Source organism: Salmo salar, chromosome ssa21, assembly GCF_905237065.1.
Source record: "Salmo salar chromosome ssa21, Ssal_v3.1, whole genome shotgun sequence".
Lineage (NCBI taxonomy): Eukaryota > Metazoa > Chordata > Actinopteri > Salmoniformes > Salmonidae > Salmo > Salmo salar.
In genome coordinates this window covers 34,744,861-34,759,610 of record NC_059462.1, presented here as the reverse complement: position 1 = coordinate 34,759,610, position 14,750 = coordinate 34,744,861, and the positions used below count along the sequence as shown (strand labels likewise).

Below are 14,750 nucleotides of genomic sequence, written 5' to 3'. Positions count from 1 at the left end.
CTATTTCATCTCTCTGGTGGGTTTTCCAAAATGCTAGCGAGTGTATGCTAAATGGCACACTTCCCTATACAGTGCACTTCTTTTGGGACCTGGAATAGGGTGCTATTTGGGACAGAGCCAAGGCCGTGTAAGAATGTATTACACACAGCGTGGGAGGAGGCAGGATATTTATTTTATTTCATTTTTTATTTTCATGACCGGGATTGATAAACATTAATGTTCCATAAACCTTCTGTGATTCGAAATAATTTTTTATTTTAATATCTGAAATGAATTTTCCTGGATGCCGGGGCTTTTTCTGCGTCGCTGAGGAGGAGGGTACAGCATACCATTTTTTACATTTTACATTTTAGTCATTTAGCAGACGCTCTTATCCAGAGCGACTTACAGTAGTGAATGCATACATTTCATACATTTTTTTTTTTTTCTGTGCTGGCCCCCCGTGGGAATCGAACCCACAACCCTGGTGTTGCAAACACCATGCTCTACCAACTGAGCTACAGGGAAGGCTGTACCACCAACCTTGTTTTCCCCTCTGTGTTTCCATTGGAATTATTCCTCATAAAATGTTGTCTCTTACTTTGTATTGCGCTCCAATATTGTATTACTACAACAGTGTTAAAATACTTAATGCTGTTTCCAGTCTGATACCATGTGAGATGCAGCCCAAGCCCCATCCTCTTTGAAACCCTGCAGTGTTTAGTTAAAATCCAAGAGGCAAGGTTACAGTGGTAGACTTTAAATGTCTGGTAACATTGTGCTTTAAATGTCTAGTAACATTGTGAAACTGATAGAAGAGACAAAAGTGCTTCTATACATTTGGGACCGGTTTCCCCAGACAGATAAATCTTACAGGACAAAAAGTTTGAGTTTGCTGTTTAGTTCAGAAATAGGATTAATCTGTGTCTGGGAAACCGGCTCTCGGTGTGAGAGTTGTTCTTAAAGTTTTCTCCGGTGCAGCTTGGTGACTTGTAGAAACATTGTGAAAAGACACCATTCTTTCAGTGTTAAAGTTTACATTTGACATTTGAGTCATTTAGAAGACAATCTTATCCAGAGTGACTTACAGGAGCAATTAGGGTTAACCTGTTGAGGACAGACGTTCCGCTAGCGGAACCCCTAGCCAACAGCCAATGGCATCGCACGGCGGGAAATACAAAACCAACTAAAATACCACAATTCAATTTTCTCAAACAATCAACTATGTTACACCATTTTAAAGATAAGATTTTCGTTAATCTAACCACATTGTCCGATTTCAAAAAGGCTTTACAGCGAAAGCAAAACATTAGATTATGTTAGGAGAGTACATAGACACAAATAATCACACAGCCATTTTCCAAGCAAGCATATATGTCACATAAACCCAAACCACAGCTAAATGCAGCAATAACCTTTGATCTTCATCAGATGACACTCCTAGGACATTATGTTATACAATACATGCATGTTTTGTTCAATCAAGTTCATATTTATATCAAAAAACAGCTTTTTACATTAGCATGTAATGTTCAGAACTAGCATACCCATCGAAAACTTCCGGTGAATTTACTACATTACTCATGATAAACGTTGACAAAATACATAACAATTATTTTAAGAATTATCGATACAGAACTCCTTTATGCAATCGCTATGTCCGATTTTAAAATAGCTTTTCGGCGAAAGCACATTTTGCAATTTTCTGAGTACATAGCTCGGCCATCACGGCTAGCTATTTTGACATCCGCCAACTTCGGGGTCACCTAAACTCAGAATTACTATTAGAAAAATTGGATTACCTTTGCTGTTCTTTGTCAGAATGCACTCCCAGGACTTCTACTTCAACAACAAATGTTGTTTTGGTTCCAAATAATCCATAGTTATATCCAAATACCTCCGTTTTGTTCGTGCATTCAGGTCACTATCCGAAGGGTAACGCGCGAGCGCATTTCGTGACAAAAAAATTCAAAATATTCCATTACCGTACTTAGAAGCATGTCAAACGCTGTTTAAAATCAATTTTTATGCTATTTTTCTCGTAAAATAACGATAATATTCCAACCGGGCAACGTTGTATTCATTCAAAGGCTGAAAGAAAAAAATTGAGAAGTCTCGTGAATGCGCATCTCCAGTCTCACTGTCCCCAGGCTGACCACTTACAAACTCTGCTACTGTACTTTGCCCAGAGACAGCAGACACCCCATTCCACTTTCTGGCAGCTTTAGAGAGCCAATGGAAGCCTTAGAAAGTGTCACGTTACAGCAGAGATGCTGTAATGTCGATAGAGATGCAACAGAAGAACAACAAATTGTCAGACAGGGCACTCCTGTATGGAATCTTCTCAGGTTTTGGCCTGCCATATGAATTATGTTATACTCACAGACACCATTCAAACAGTTTTAGAAACTTTAGAGTGTTTTCTATCCAAATCTACTAATTATATGCATATTGTGGCAAACCTCTTCAAAGTTAGGAGCGTTTGTCACAAATTAAGTGGGAAACTGTCACCAAAGTCAGCCCAGAATGAAAGTTCATTTCGAACACGACAGTACCTGTGTGTTCGTTTCGCTGTCCTGGTCCACCCAGGCCGCAGGTAAGGTCAAGGATAGCAGGGTTCGGTACACAAATCTGGTTCTCGGTAGGTCCAGGTCTAAACGCCAACAGGTAAGTCCAAAACAGTCCAGCTCGTACACGGTAAATCCAGCCAATGTAGATTCTCTTTCTCTATGGTTCATAGAAACCTTCCAGCCCTCTCACTCCCTCTTCTTGGTTTTTCATGACCTTTTATCTGTGGGTCGGCTCCACCTTCTGAGGGTTCCCCTTGCTTCTGGGAATTGTAGTTTTGGCAGTCGGCCATTTTGTGATCTGTAGTTCTGATCGGGGTGGCCATTTTAGTGATCGGGCAGAGCCCGTTTATTAGTTCTGCCCTCACATATCTGCCATTTATCACTCGACCCCCTTCTTTGCCACAATATTCTAGTTTCTGGGCAGGAGTAGTAACCAGATTAAATTGGGTACGTTTTTTATCCGGCCGTGAAAATACTGCCCCCTATCCCAAAGAAGTTAAGTGCCTTGCTCAAGGGAACATCGACATTTTGGTTACTGGCACAACACTCTTAACCGCTAGGCTATCTGCCACCCCATTTTGAAGTTGTTCTTAAAGCTTCTAGTTCTTTACCATTCTTCCACACAGTCAGTTGAAACTGATTTAAACTGTTCTCTCTCCCGTGCAGCTTGCCTCCTCCAGTTTGCTGAAGATCGGCCAGGAGACTGACAAAACCACAACAAGGAACAGAGAATCTGTCTACTTGCTCCTGGATATGGTGAGTCACATACTGTATGGATGAGTCCCAAATGGCATCCTATTCCCTATATAGTGCACTACTATATAGGGCCCTATAGGCCATGGTCAAAAGTAGTGCAGTATATAGGGAATAGGGTGCCATTTGGGATGCAGATTAGTGTTCTATTTTTACCCTTTATTTACCTGGAAGTCCCATTTAGGTCAGAAGAAATGTTTCCCAAGGGAGACCTGGGAAATTAATTTAGGAGAGAGTCCTATACTAAAAATGTATGATACTATATCAAAACGAATGACTAAGAGATGCAGTTTCATAAAGTTAGGCTTACTAAATAAGGATTACAATAGTCCAAGTAGATTGGAGTTTTTTTTTACTTTGAACTTGACATGAATTATGACTAAGCTAGCCATCATCTAACACATTGTCACATCATCTAATTATCATCTAGCCATCATCTAACTAACACATGTAATATAGCAGTTGGTTCCAAGGTCAACATTCTCACTAGCATTGGCCAGCCCAAAGTAGAAAGAAAAGGAAGAGAATCGCATAACCTCTTTGTACTGGAAAATGAACAGAGCACTATTTTCTTTCTGACTGTATTGAAAATTACATATGCAGTCATGCATACACATGTATGGTCTTTTGATCAGAGAGGCTTACTCATTGGTCTGTGGAATTTGCTTTCCTTTGAAGAATAATCTACAGGAGGGAGGTTGTTGAATAGAAAGACAACTATAATGGAAAGAAGGAAGAATCAGCCACAGTCTTTATCCTGCAGTGGACCTGGCATAAGATAGAACACACAGACGCACGCACACACACACACACACACACACCCTTCTGCCTTATCCATGGGGCTACTCTGCCCCGATAACATAGAGAACAAGGCAAGATCACAAAAGTGTGATTAAACTTAATCTGCATCCCAAATGGCACCCTATTCCCTATATAGTCCACTACTTTTGACCAGAGCCGTATGTGGGCCCTGGTCAAAAGTTGTGCACTTATATAGGGAATAGGGTGACATTTGGGATGCAACCTATGTGTAACTTTGTTCTCACAGTGTTTATTTTGGGTTGTATCCTTATCCATCCATGTGTTTTCTCTACCAGATTGTGCAGGAGTCCCCATTCCTGACCATGGACCTTCTGGAGTCCTGCTTCCCATATGTGCTGCTCCGTAACGCATACCACGCCGTCTACAAGCAGAGTGTGCCTTCCTCCACCTGAGAGCCCTGAGAGGAGGTGAAAAGAGGCTAGAGAGGAGAGGGAGAGGAGGAGGAGAGGAGGAGGAGAGACTAGAGAGGAGGAGAGACTAGAGAGGAGGAGAGACTAGAGAGGAGGAGAGACTAGAGAGGAGGAGAGACTAGAGAGGAGGAGAGACTAGAGAGGAGGAGGAGGAGAGACTAGAGAGGAGGAGGAGAGGCTAGAGAGGAGGAGGAGGAGAGGCTAGCTAGAGAGGAGAGCTAGAGAGGAGGAGGAGAGGCTAGCGAGAGAGGAGGAGGAGAGGCTAGCGAGAGAGGAGGAGGAGAGGCTAGCGAGAGAGGAGGAGGAGGAGAGGCTAGCGAGAGAGGAGGAGGAGAGGCTAGCGAGGGAGGGGAGGGAGAGAGGCAGGGAGGGAGAGAGGCAGGGAGGCTAGCGAGAGAGAGAGAGAGAGAGGCAGGGAGCCTAGCGGGAGAGAGGCAGGGAGCCTAGCGGGAGAGAGGCAGGGAGCCTAGCGGGAGAGAGGCAGGGAGCCTAGCGGGAGAGAGGCAGGGAGCCTAGCGGGAGAGAGGCAGGGAGCCTAGCGGGAGAGAGGCAGGGAGGCTAGCGAGAGAAAGGGAGAGAGAGGCAGGGAGGCTAGCGAGAGAAAGGGAGAGAGAGGCAGGGAGGCTAGCGAGAGAGAGAGGGAGGCTAGCGAGAGAGAGAGAGGGAGAGAGAGGCAGGGAGGCGAGAGAGGGAGAGAGAGGCAGGGAGGCGAGAGAGGGAGAGAGGCAGGGAGGCGAGAGAGGCAGGGAGGCTAGCGAGGGAGAGGGGCAGGGAGGCTAGCGAGAGAGAGGGGCAGGGAGGCTAGCAGAGAGAGAGAGGCAGGGAGGCAAGAGAGGGAGAGAGGCAGGGAGGCTAGCGAGGGAGAGGGGCAGGGAGGCTAGCGAGGGAGAGGGGCAGGGAGGCTAGCGAGGGAGAGGCAGGGAGGCTAGCGAGAGAGAGAGAGGCAGGCGGGGAGGCTCCCTGCCTAGCGAGAGAAAGAGGTTTTGTCTGGAGCCTTAACTTGCAGAGAGTGAAGAAGACAACACCAGGGGCTGTATGTATCAAGCTTCTCAGAGTAGGAGTGCTAATTTGAGATCAGTTTTGCCTTTTAGATCACAATTAATAAGATTTAATATTTTATTTGGATCCCACTGCTAATCTCTTCCTGGAGTCCAAACAGGAAACAAAACAACAAATAGAATACATAAAATACATAATATACATAATACACTACTTAATACAATGCATAATACACTACATAATACACTACATAATACACTACAGAATACACTGCAGAATACAATACAGAATACAATACTTAATACAATACGTACTACAATACTTAATACACTACAGAATACACTACAGAATACACTACATAATACAATACTTAATACAATGCAGAATACACTACATAATACAATGCAGAATATAATGCAAAATGTATAAAAATGTCTGTCTCTTTACAGTCCCCGTCGTGCCGTAAGGTGTTCTTTTATCCATTTTTTAAATCTGGTATTATTGCTAGTTTGAGTTACCCGGGGTGGTAGAGAGTTCCATGTAGTCATGGCTCTATTTAATACTGTGTGTTTCCCAGCCTCTGTTCTGGACCTGGGGACTGTGAAGAGACCTCTGGCTGCATGTCTTGTGTTGTACCAATGAGTGTCCGAACTATGTGCCAACTGCTTGACCAAACAGTTTGATACCTTTAACCAATCAACACCTGGCAAAAAAACACTTTGAGCCAAGAGAGATTGACATGCATACCACTGACATCTGCCCTCTGTGTACATTTTCAGTGCAATATGTGCTGCTCTGTTCTGGATCAACTGCAATTGTCCTATGTCCTGCTTTGCCGCACATGACTACACAACTGGGCAGTTGTCCAGGCGCGACAAAACTAGGGCCTGTAGGACCTGTCTGGTTGATTTCGATGTCAAGAAAGCAGAGCAACTTCTTATCATGAACAGAACTCTTCCCATTTTAGCAACCATTTAGTCTATATGTTTTGACCATGACAGCTTGCTAGCTAGGGTTACACCCAGCAGTTACGTGGACAGGGGACCTGATCCTAGATCAGAACTCCTACTCTGAGAGGCTTGATACATGCAGGCAGCCCCAGAGCCCTATACTGAGAATAGAAATATATGGCTCTGGACAACTTGAGAGTCTGATATGATGATGTGACCATTGTGGGTGTGCTGTGTTTCATCTTCAGTCTTAAAGAAAACAAAAATGATATTATTGGTTTTGTGGGATCAAGGTTTTTTCTTTTCACCCAGTTTTATGAATGAATAATTTGTTTACTTAAATGAATCTGATGTAAGCTTTGTTGACAATGATCAGTGGTACACTACTACTTCATTTCATTTTTGAATACTGTCTTAGTCTTTCAGTTTCTAAATATTGAATGGGTTAAATGTAACACTAAAATTGCTATTAAGGGTAAAGTGCAGCATTGCAATGTGCAAAACCAATTGCAGATTTTTGGGGAAATGATGATCCACAGTTATTCCATTCACCATCATCATCTGTTGATTATTACAGTATGTGTATCTGTGAATTTGTGTTAATTACATTCTTGTGTTCTTTTGAGATATTTGCCAAATTGTTGAGAAACCATAGCATTTTATATTATTTGGAGCTAAGCTAAAATGTTGGTATTAAACTTAAATATTATGAAAAGTGGTAACAGATGGTTGATATTTGTATAAAGCATAGAATAATTTTTTAACTAAATGCCTCATTGGCATAACCACTCCATTGTACCTGTCTGTACGGTATATAATAAACATTCTTTCATATTTATTGAATGTTAATAAATAGCTCTCCTTTTACCACTTTTATATGTTTTCAATGTTTCAATGAACAGTGTATCCTCCATAACGTGACAAATAAATCTTAGTCTATATCCACTTACTGGCCTAATGTGGGATTATTCTTGTTTTCAGCACACAAAATGCTATACATAGACAGACATACAGTACTACGATTAGCCTAATCATTTTAACTTGAGTTTGCATTTGAGACATTCGTTTAGATAAATGTCCACAAAAGTTCAAGCTGTCACACTTGGCAGCTAATTGTCAAGCTCCCATCTGATCTGATTGTGTTATTGAGTTGGCTTGTCAGTGTATTCTGAAACAAAGGTTGTCTAGAACTAGAAGGTCTAGAAGGTCTTTCCTAGAACAGTTCTAGTCACTTGTTTCGTGCTTCTTCCTTCTTTTTGCTGTCAAAATATTAGTGGGGAAGTGTTCCTTTGCCCTGAGGGTCCCGGCCAGCAGCCCTCACATTGACGTTCCCCTGGTCATAATGTTAAACACCCCCTCAGTCACGTGATCACACACACACGATTAGTAGTTTCTGTGTTCAAGTTTGACTGGAGGAAGAAATGTGAACATTCTAATTATGGCTGAGAGGTAATCAGACGACCCTTTGATCTACAAATCTTAAATCCTAAATCTGCTCTCTTTTCCACTGGTACAGTATTTGTGAGAAACTACATGAAAAAGGCTCTTTATGAAGCTTTCATAACAGTAATTTGCTCCACATTATTTGGCCTAATTTTACATGGATCCAGAAAACTCTGAAATGGTAATTAATGAAATAGTGAACTCTGAAATGGTAATTAATGAAATGGTGAACTCTGAAATGGTAATTAATGAAATGGTGAACTCTGAAATGGTAATTAATGAAATAGTGAACTCTGAAATGGTAATTAATTAAATACTAAGCACTGAAATGGTAATTAATGAAATAGTGAACTCTGAAATGGTAATTAAATAGTGAACACTGAAATGGTGAATACTGTATCTTAATTATAATTAACTATTTGACCCTATATGACCTCTTGGTCACATAAACGATCCCTTTAAAATCCTCCATGCTGTTCATTGTATATTATTTAAACACTGTTTGCATAAAGGATGCTATTTAACACATTCTTAATCTTGTCAACAGCCAATGAGCCTATTAACATTCATCAAAGACAATTGTGTTGTGTTTACACTAATAATTAGGCTTGATTAAAGTTTCTTGTGTACTTAGCACTGTCCTCATGTCTTTAGATTTGTGACTTTATAATGGTGACTTTATAAGGGTTTCATGACTTTACTTTTAATCCAAATAGAAATGAATAGGCCTAGCTACTGAAATGAGTTAGGCTATATAGCCTATTCCATAACGACCAAGCATTTCAAAGAAGGCTGTGGGACAAGCTATCCAGCCCTGCTTGGTATTGGCTTGAAGCAGGAGAGGAGGAGTGTCCTGGGTCAGACTGAGGCATGATGATGATGCGGAGGGGTAAAAAAGCTGGTCCGGCACTGTGCGGTCACTGTGATTCCAGCGAGCAATCACTGCAGCGCAAACTGGTCTGGGGAGGAAGGGATAGAGAGAGCGGAGCCACCACCCCAGCCCACTTCCACCCGCAATATGATCACACACGCGCGGATGGAATAAGGAACAAAAGAACAGTGGGAAAACTAAAGGAATCTCCACGTTATCTCCCGCTAGGGATTCGAATAGGCTTTGTTGTTTTGGTTTTACGCACGAAAGATGACTTTCGTTCCTCGTTCCTTCTACGTGACGTTAAGTTTGGACACGTCCAGGTAGACAGACAACTTTCGACAGCGACTTTAGGGCTATAGATTTTAGGATTGCATTGAAGTTTATCCATGCCGACTTCATAACCAGGCATTGCATTTAGATTTCTTTTTTTTCCTTTTTTAATTTTGTTATCCTAAACCACCTGTCTGAATTTTACTGAGGATGATCATGTTTTCACACGAGTTCTTCGTCTCCTTCCTCGCGATTACCTGTCTGTTTGGGATACCCAGAGCGTCCGCAGCGGCATGCGAGCCCATCCGGATCCCACTGTGCAAGTCCATGCCCTGGAACATGACGAAAATGCCCAACCACCTCCACCACAGCACCCAGGCGAACGCAGTCCTGGCCATTGAGCAGTTTGAAGGGCTTCTTGGCACTCAGTGCAGTCCAGATTTATTGTTCTTCCTGTGCGCCATGTACGCTCCAATATGCACTATTGACTTCCAACACGACCCTATCAAGCCCTGCAAGTCGGTGTGTGAACGGGCGAAGTGCGGCTGTGAACCGGTGATGAAGCGCTATAATCACACCTGGCCAGAGAGCTTGGCCTGCGAGGATCTGCCAGTCTATGACCGGGGAGTCTGTATCTCGCCAGAGGCCATTGTCAAAGCAGAAGGACCAGGTAGGATAAGGGTGATTATGATGATTCCATGGTGTATTTCTGAAATAGATATTGTGAATAAATATACCTCACATAATATAAAAAGAGAGAGATCAAAGGGGAAATATGATGTAGATGTACAATTCTCTACATCAGCCACTTGTAAGTACATATTATTCCTCTCTTCCTCAGACAACCCCTATTATCAAGACCCCTCAAAATGCTCACCTGGTAAGATGCATGTGACCCTTGAATATGTTCCCAATATAAAGTGAATTAAACCACAGTTGTCTATTTTATTAGAGGCTACTTGTGAAGTTGATAGATTGTACTGTTCTTCAGTGAAAATGTTCTCATCATAGTTATTTTTATTCAGAATCAACTCCTGACTTTCCAAGTGATTCTCACAATGTCAACTGTAAAGGAGCCAACAATGGTAAATAATATTCACATTTTCTTTGCTTTATCTAAACATTTTATACTTTTGAATGGAGCTGTTTTTGTCCTAACATACTGAAAATGTAACCTAATGTGCTTAGAAATGTATGTCTACAATATTTCTGGCTATTGAATTTAGTGCTGAAGAATCTTTTCTGTACAGTATTATGTTAGAATATGATATAGATTTTGATGTCATGTGTTTTTCATTACATTCATTTCAAGAATGTAATATTGCTGTTCAAAAACCAGATGTTCTACAATTAATCACATCCTTTTATTGTTTCAGATCGATGCAAGTGCAAGTCGGTAAGACTGGGTCTGAAGACCTACCTAAAGAGTAATTACAACTATGGTGGGTTATTTTCTGTATGATTTTTTTGCCAATTATTTTTGCAGTTCCGGAGTGAGAGAAGATTCCAGAATGAGAGAGATATAGTTAGCTGATTATTACAATGCATGATATTACCATTGTCCAAAAACTCTGGATGTTATTCCAGACACAGATTAAACCTAGTCCTGGAGTAAAAAGCACTCTGAATGGAATCTCCATCAAAAGCGCTTTTTAGTCCTGGACTAGGCTTCATTCATGTCCAGGAAAACGGCACTGAATGTTCAGTCAAACAAATTGGCTTTCAAATGTAAAGGATCCTAAAATAATCAAATGAACTAAAATCATGTTTAATCTTTTCCTCCCAGTGATTCGTGCGAGGGTGAAGGAGATTAGAAGCAGAAATCATGATCTGAGTGCCATCGTGGAGGTCAAAGACATCCTGAAGTCTTCCTTAGTGAACATCCCTCGTGATACAGTCACACTGTACTACAACTCTGGCTGTCCCTGTCCTCCTCTCACTGCCAACGACGAGTACATCATTATGGGTTACGAGAACGAGGAGAGATCCAGGTACGTCTTTAGCCAGTCGTATTACTGTATCTCTATTAGCAACAATCATTCATGGAATAATTTATATATTATTGTGTACATCAGCGGAGCTGTCAATTCCAAATTTCATAATTGAAAGCACTGGAGGAGAATAGGAATTGGAATGGAACTTTCAGTTTACTTACTGAATTGAAATGGAATTGACTCCAACCCTGTTGTACATTTTTAAGGAAGGCAGTAGGACCTACTGTAGCCTACTTCCAGCTTTATGTAATTCATACCACATTGTAACTCATATGCCACCTACCTGTCTGTAGGCTTCTGCTCATCGAAGGCTCCATTGCACAGAAGTGGAAGGACCGTATGGGGAGGAAGGTGAGGCGTTGGGACCAGAGCCGGGGGAACCCAGGGAGAAGCAATATGCGGAGGAGCCGCCACTGATCGACCAAGACGCGTCCCTGTGCAGTGATGATCGGGTTGCAAACTTCCACCAACTTTCCCAAAATTCCAAGTTTTCTGGAATCAGGAGGGAATAAGCAAGAAATCTGTAATCCTCCAACTGGGAATTCTGGGAATTTGGGGAAAGTTACCAGAATGTTGCAACCCTAAATGATGACATATGGGACAACATGTGGAGATAGAAAGAAAAGTGTTTGCAGACAGAAAACTGAAATTGCACTATTGCACGTTTTATTTTTCAAAACTGTTGTAGCTGAATGTAGATTCTTTTTTAGTTGTTGCTTTTTTTGTATTATATTTGTTTATAATTCTTTTTTTTTGTTGGTGTGTTTTCATAATTCTTTTTGCACAAACAAAATGTTCATTTAACAGTGCTGAGTGTGTGTACAGTTGGACGAGACTTGCGAGGGACTTTACTGGAAGAGTGACAGGGACTGCATCCTACATGGCACCCTATTAACTAGATAGGGAACTTTGGACTTGGCACAGGCTCTGGTCAAAGTAGTAAACTATATAGGAAGTAGGGTGTCATTTAGGATGCACAAAGGTCTTAGCACAGCATTATGTTAGAAGCACTCTAAAGAAAAATGATGGATATTTATCTAGCAGCTAGAGACTGCACATGGGATGAAGTGGATGTCTTTAAGATACCAAAGTGCTTTTATGATGGGGTGCTCTGTTATGCTTTATTTCTTTTAAAGGAAACACAATCAAGTTGTAATCTGGCTATTTTCCACTACAAGAGGATTTAACACATTTCAAAGGAGAAAAATAAACAAAGGATGAGGAAGGTGGGAGGGAGGTGGGACATATTGTTTTGTCAGTATGCGAAGAAAAGTCAGAATGATCCAAGAAGACAGAGTATATCATGTCATTGATGACAACACAAAACACGACAACATTGAGCTATTGAAATAATGATTGCATAACATGTAATATGTCTCCCGACTCAGCTCTCTCTCTCTATTTCTCTCTCTCTTTTTCTTTCTTTCTTTCTTTGGAACAAAAAGTTTGAATTGCTTTCTGATGTCTCATGCTTTGGAGCTCTGATGATTTGCTAAGTGTCTTTCTTCCAGTCGTTTTTGGTGCTTTGGGTTTTTCTAAACTGAACTGTAGTTTTATACTTCTCATATACATCACTCTGGTTTGTCTTCGTACACAACATACATACATATATCAATCTATGAAATGCTAACCACCGCTCAATTGTGATTGTAAATCTGATTTGAGTGCTTTATTAAACATTGTCTGGCTGGTGTCATGTCCAACGCATAGTCCATGACTGTCTTGAACATAATGTGATCAGAACATGTTTTTATTCCAAAACAATATTTTCCTCAGCAAACACGTAGTGTACAGTATTACCCGGACCTGTATAGCCTAACCTACTTGAAGAACTCAACCTGTCCACAATTGAAACTAAATTGACCCGACTAAACTACAACATGGGTAGCCATGACTGACTAGCCTACGCACTTCAACATATTGAGAGAAGCTTGTTGAGACGTCTGGACTGTACTGTAAATGAACAGGAGTAAACGGAATGAAGAGGGAAGCTGTATGTATGAGTGGCTACCAGGTTGAGGAAAGTCAGAGAGAGAATTTGGACTGAGGCCAAATCAGCGTACTGCTCGCCTGCTCCCTCCCGGCCTATGAAAGCATTCATGCTCTTAGTCAGAGGGAGTCTGTTTATCATCCAACAGTACACAGTCTCCAAACCAATTGACAGGGAAAGAGTGTCGGCCTCTAATGTGAAATAATGCTTGTTTTGACATACGGTGGTTTGCTCGCTGTGAACAGACAAAGCTTGGCCTTGTGCAGTGACAGACAGAAGCAGTAAAACAGATTCTCCTTACACTAAGAGGTCTACCAGTGTTACATGAACCATACAAAGTTTATTAGTTTGTCAAGCAACCTAATTCACCACTCAAATGAAGAATAGAGTGCATAGTAAAAAATGCACAATAGAACAAGAATACAATCCATAATTTAACTATTTTACTGTTGCTTACTTGTCATATAAAACTAAATCTAAAAGTGGATAGTTTATTATTTGTCACCCAGGTCAGCGATAATACTGAGGTCTTGAATGCTTCCTGGCCTACACTACTGTACGTCATCAAAGATTCTAAATCTCCCTATGTGAAGTCCGTAGACTAAGAATGATGATCATTCTATTTCTATAACAACGTCATGCTGTCGGGTGCTGCCGGGACCTTATTTACAGGTGAGCAGAGATGAAGTGTATGGGAGGAATATATGAGTGAGGAGACAACTTAATAATGGACTGTCTGTGGTGACTTTATGAGATAATGAACACAAAATGAACTTGTTATAACAAGCCCACCTCGATGTTAGGTCTATGAATTGGGAGGCCATCTTCAGCCTTACACATGCAAGCATGCACAGGTGCACACACACACTACTACCTCTGACTTGTTTTACTGCAACCTGACTCTTGGGATAAATCGCTCTCATAATTAATCTGTCCCAATTCCTGCATTTCACTCACGTAAATTATGCACCATATGGAAACCATCAAATCCCAGTACAGTGCAGTGAGAGATGTAAATCTTGTTTTCCGGCGTAGCCGCTCAGTGCTGGGGTGTGTCCCAAATAGCACCCAATTCCCTATAGTGCACTACCCTATGGGCCAGGGTCAAAAGTAGTGCACTATCTAGGGAATAGGGTGTCATTTGGACACAGATCAAGTGGTGTGAGATCATGGAAGGGGCACCACTCTGTTCCAGGCCAGCGCCTTCCTGCTTCCCTAAATACATTACTGACTGGGTTTATAAGACACATATTTAATGACTTCCATAAGAGCGCAGTGAGTGACACACCATCAAGCCCTACTGTACCTGCTACCTCTCGGCTGAAAGATGAAACTATAGGCCAGATAAAGTGCACTTTTAATCACTCTTCACTCCACAAAAGGAGTGATTTTATTTCACATTATGACTTTGCAATAATGAAATTATGTATCAGCTCTGAAACAATTTCATTAGAGTTGCCATTTGTCGTTCTCCTGTAGAATAAAACAATGCAATGATGCATGATGAGAAACTATTCCCTGACTCCAGGCTATTCACCTCTATCTGCTCTCCTTCTATCTGTTCCTCTCCTCTACCTCGCTGGGGAGACTGAGGCAGTATCTACTCGTTTCCCATGAAAGCTCAGCAGCCCTGTTTCCTGTGCTGGAGCTCAGGGGAAGGCAGGGGGAGGTGAGGGGATGGGGAGAACCCTGGGTC

At 41.6% G+C, this 14,750-nt stretch overlaps 2 protein-coding genes across 9 annotated transcripts in view; both read left to right on the top strand.

Moving 5' to 3' along the window:
• LOC106582262 (nck-associated protein 1) overlaps positions 1–7,432 on the top strand; it is a 95,024-nt gene extending 87,592 nt beyond the window's left edge. For 4 of the 7 annotated variants that reach the window (XM_014165157.2, XM_014165160.2, XM_045704720.1 and 1 more), the window contains exons 30-31: positions 3,216–3,305; positions 4,400–4,687. In XM_014165157.2, the coding sequence (XP_014020632.1) occupies positions 3,216–3,305; positions 4,400–4,516 (207 nt within the window). In that variant the 3' untranslated portion in view covers positions 4,517–4,687. Of the gene's footprint in view, positions 1–3,215; positions 3,306–4,399; positions 4,689–6,312 lie in introns of those variants that run through there. The other 3 variants (XM_014165154.2, XM_014165155.2, XM_014165153.2) reach the window with 2 other exon arrangements.
• A 1,384-nt stretch (positions 7,433–8,816) lies between these two features.
• On the top strand, positions 8,817–12,767 carry LOC106582261 (secreted frizzled-related protein 3). 2 transcript variants are annotated; one of them, XM_045704719.1, is made up of 7 exons: positions 8,817–9,000; positions 9,038–9,740; positions 9,912–9,950; positions 10,096–10,155; positions 10,447–10,512; positions 10,857–11,061; positions 11,358–12,767. In XM_045704719.1, the coding sequence occupies exons 2-7, from the start codon at positions 9,281–9,283 to the stop codon at positions 11,479–11,481; spliced, it is 954 nt and encodes a 317-aa protein (XP_045560675.1). In that variant the 5' UTR covers positions 8,817–9,000; positions 9,038–9,280; the 3' UTR covers positions 11,482–12,767. The 2 variants fall into 2 exon arrangements, with proteins under 2 accessions (XP_045560675.1, XP_014020627.1); XM_014165152.2 differs by having other exon boundaries at positions 8,834–9,740.
• Positions 12,768–14,750: the final 1,983 nt, after the last annotated feature.

Bases quoted from the DNA above. Each gene is read 5' to 3' on its own strand.
- LOC106582261 (XM_045704719.1), top strand. From the start codon at position 9,281: ATGATCATGTTTTCACACGAGTTCTTCGTCTCCTTCCTCGCGATTACC. The intron at 9,741-9,911 runs GTAGGATAAGGG...TCTCTTCCTCAG, and splicing joins TGTCAAAGCAGAAGGACCAG to ACAACCCCTATTATCAAGAC. The intron at 9,951-10,095 runs GTAAGATGCATG...ATTTTTATTCAG, and splicing joins CCCCTCAAAATGCTCACCTG to AATCAACTCCTGACTTTCCA.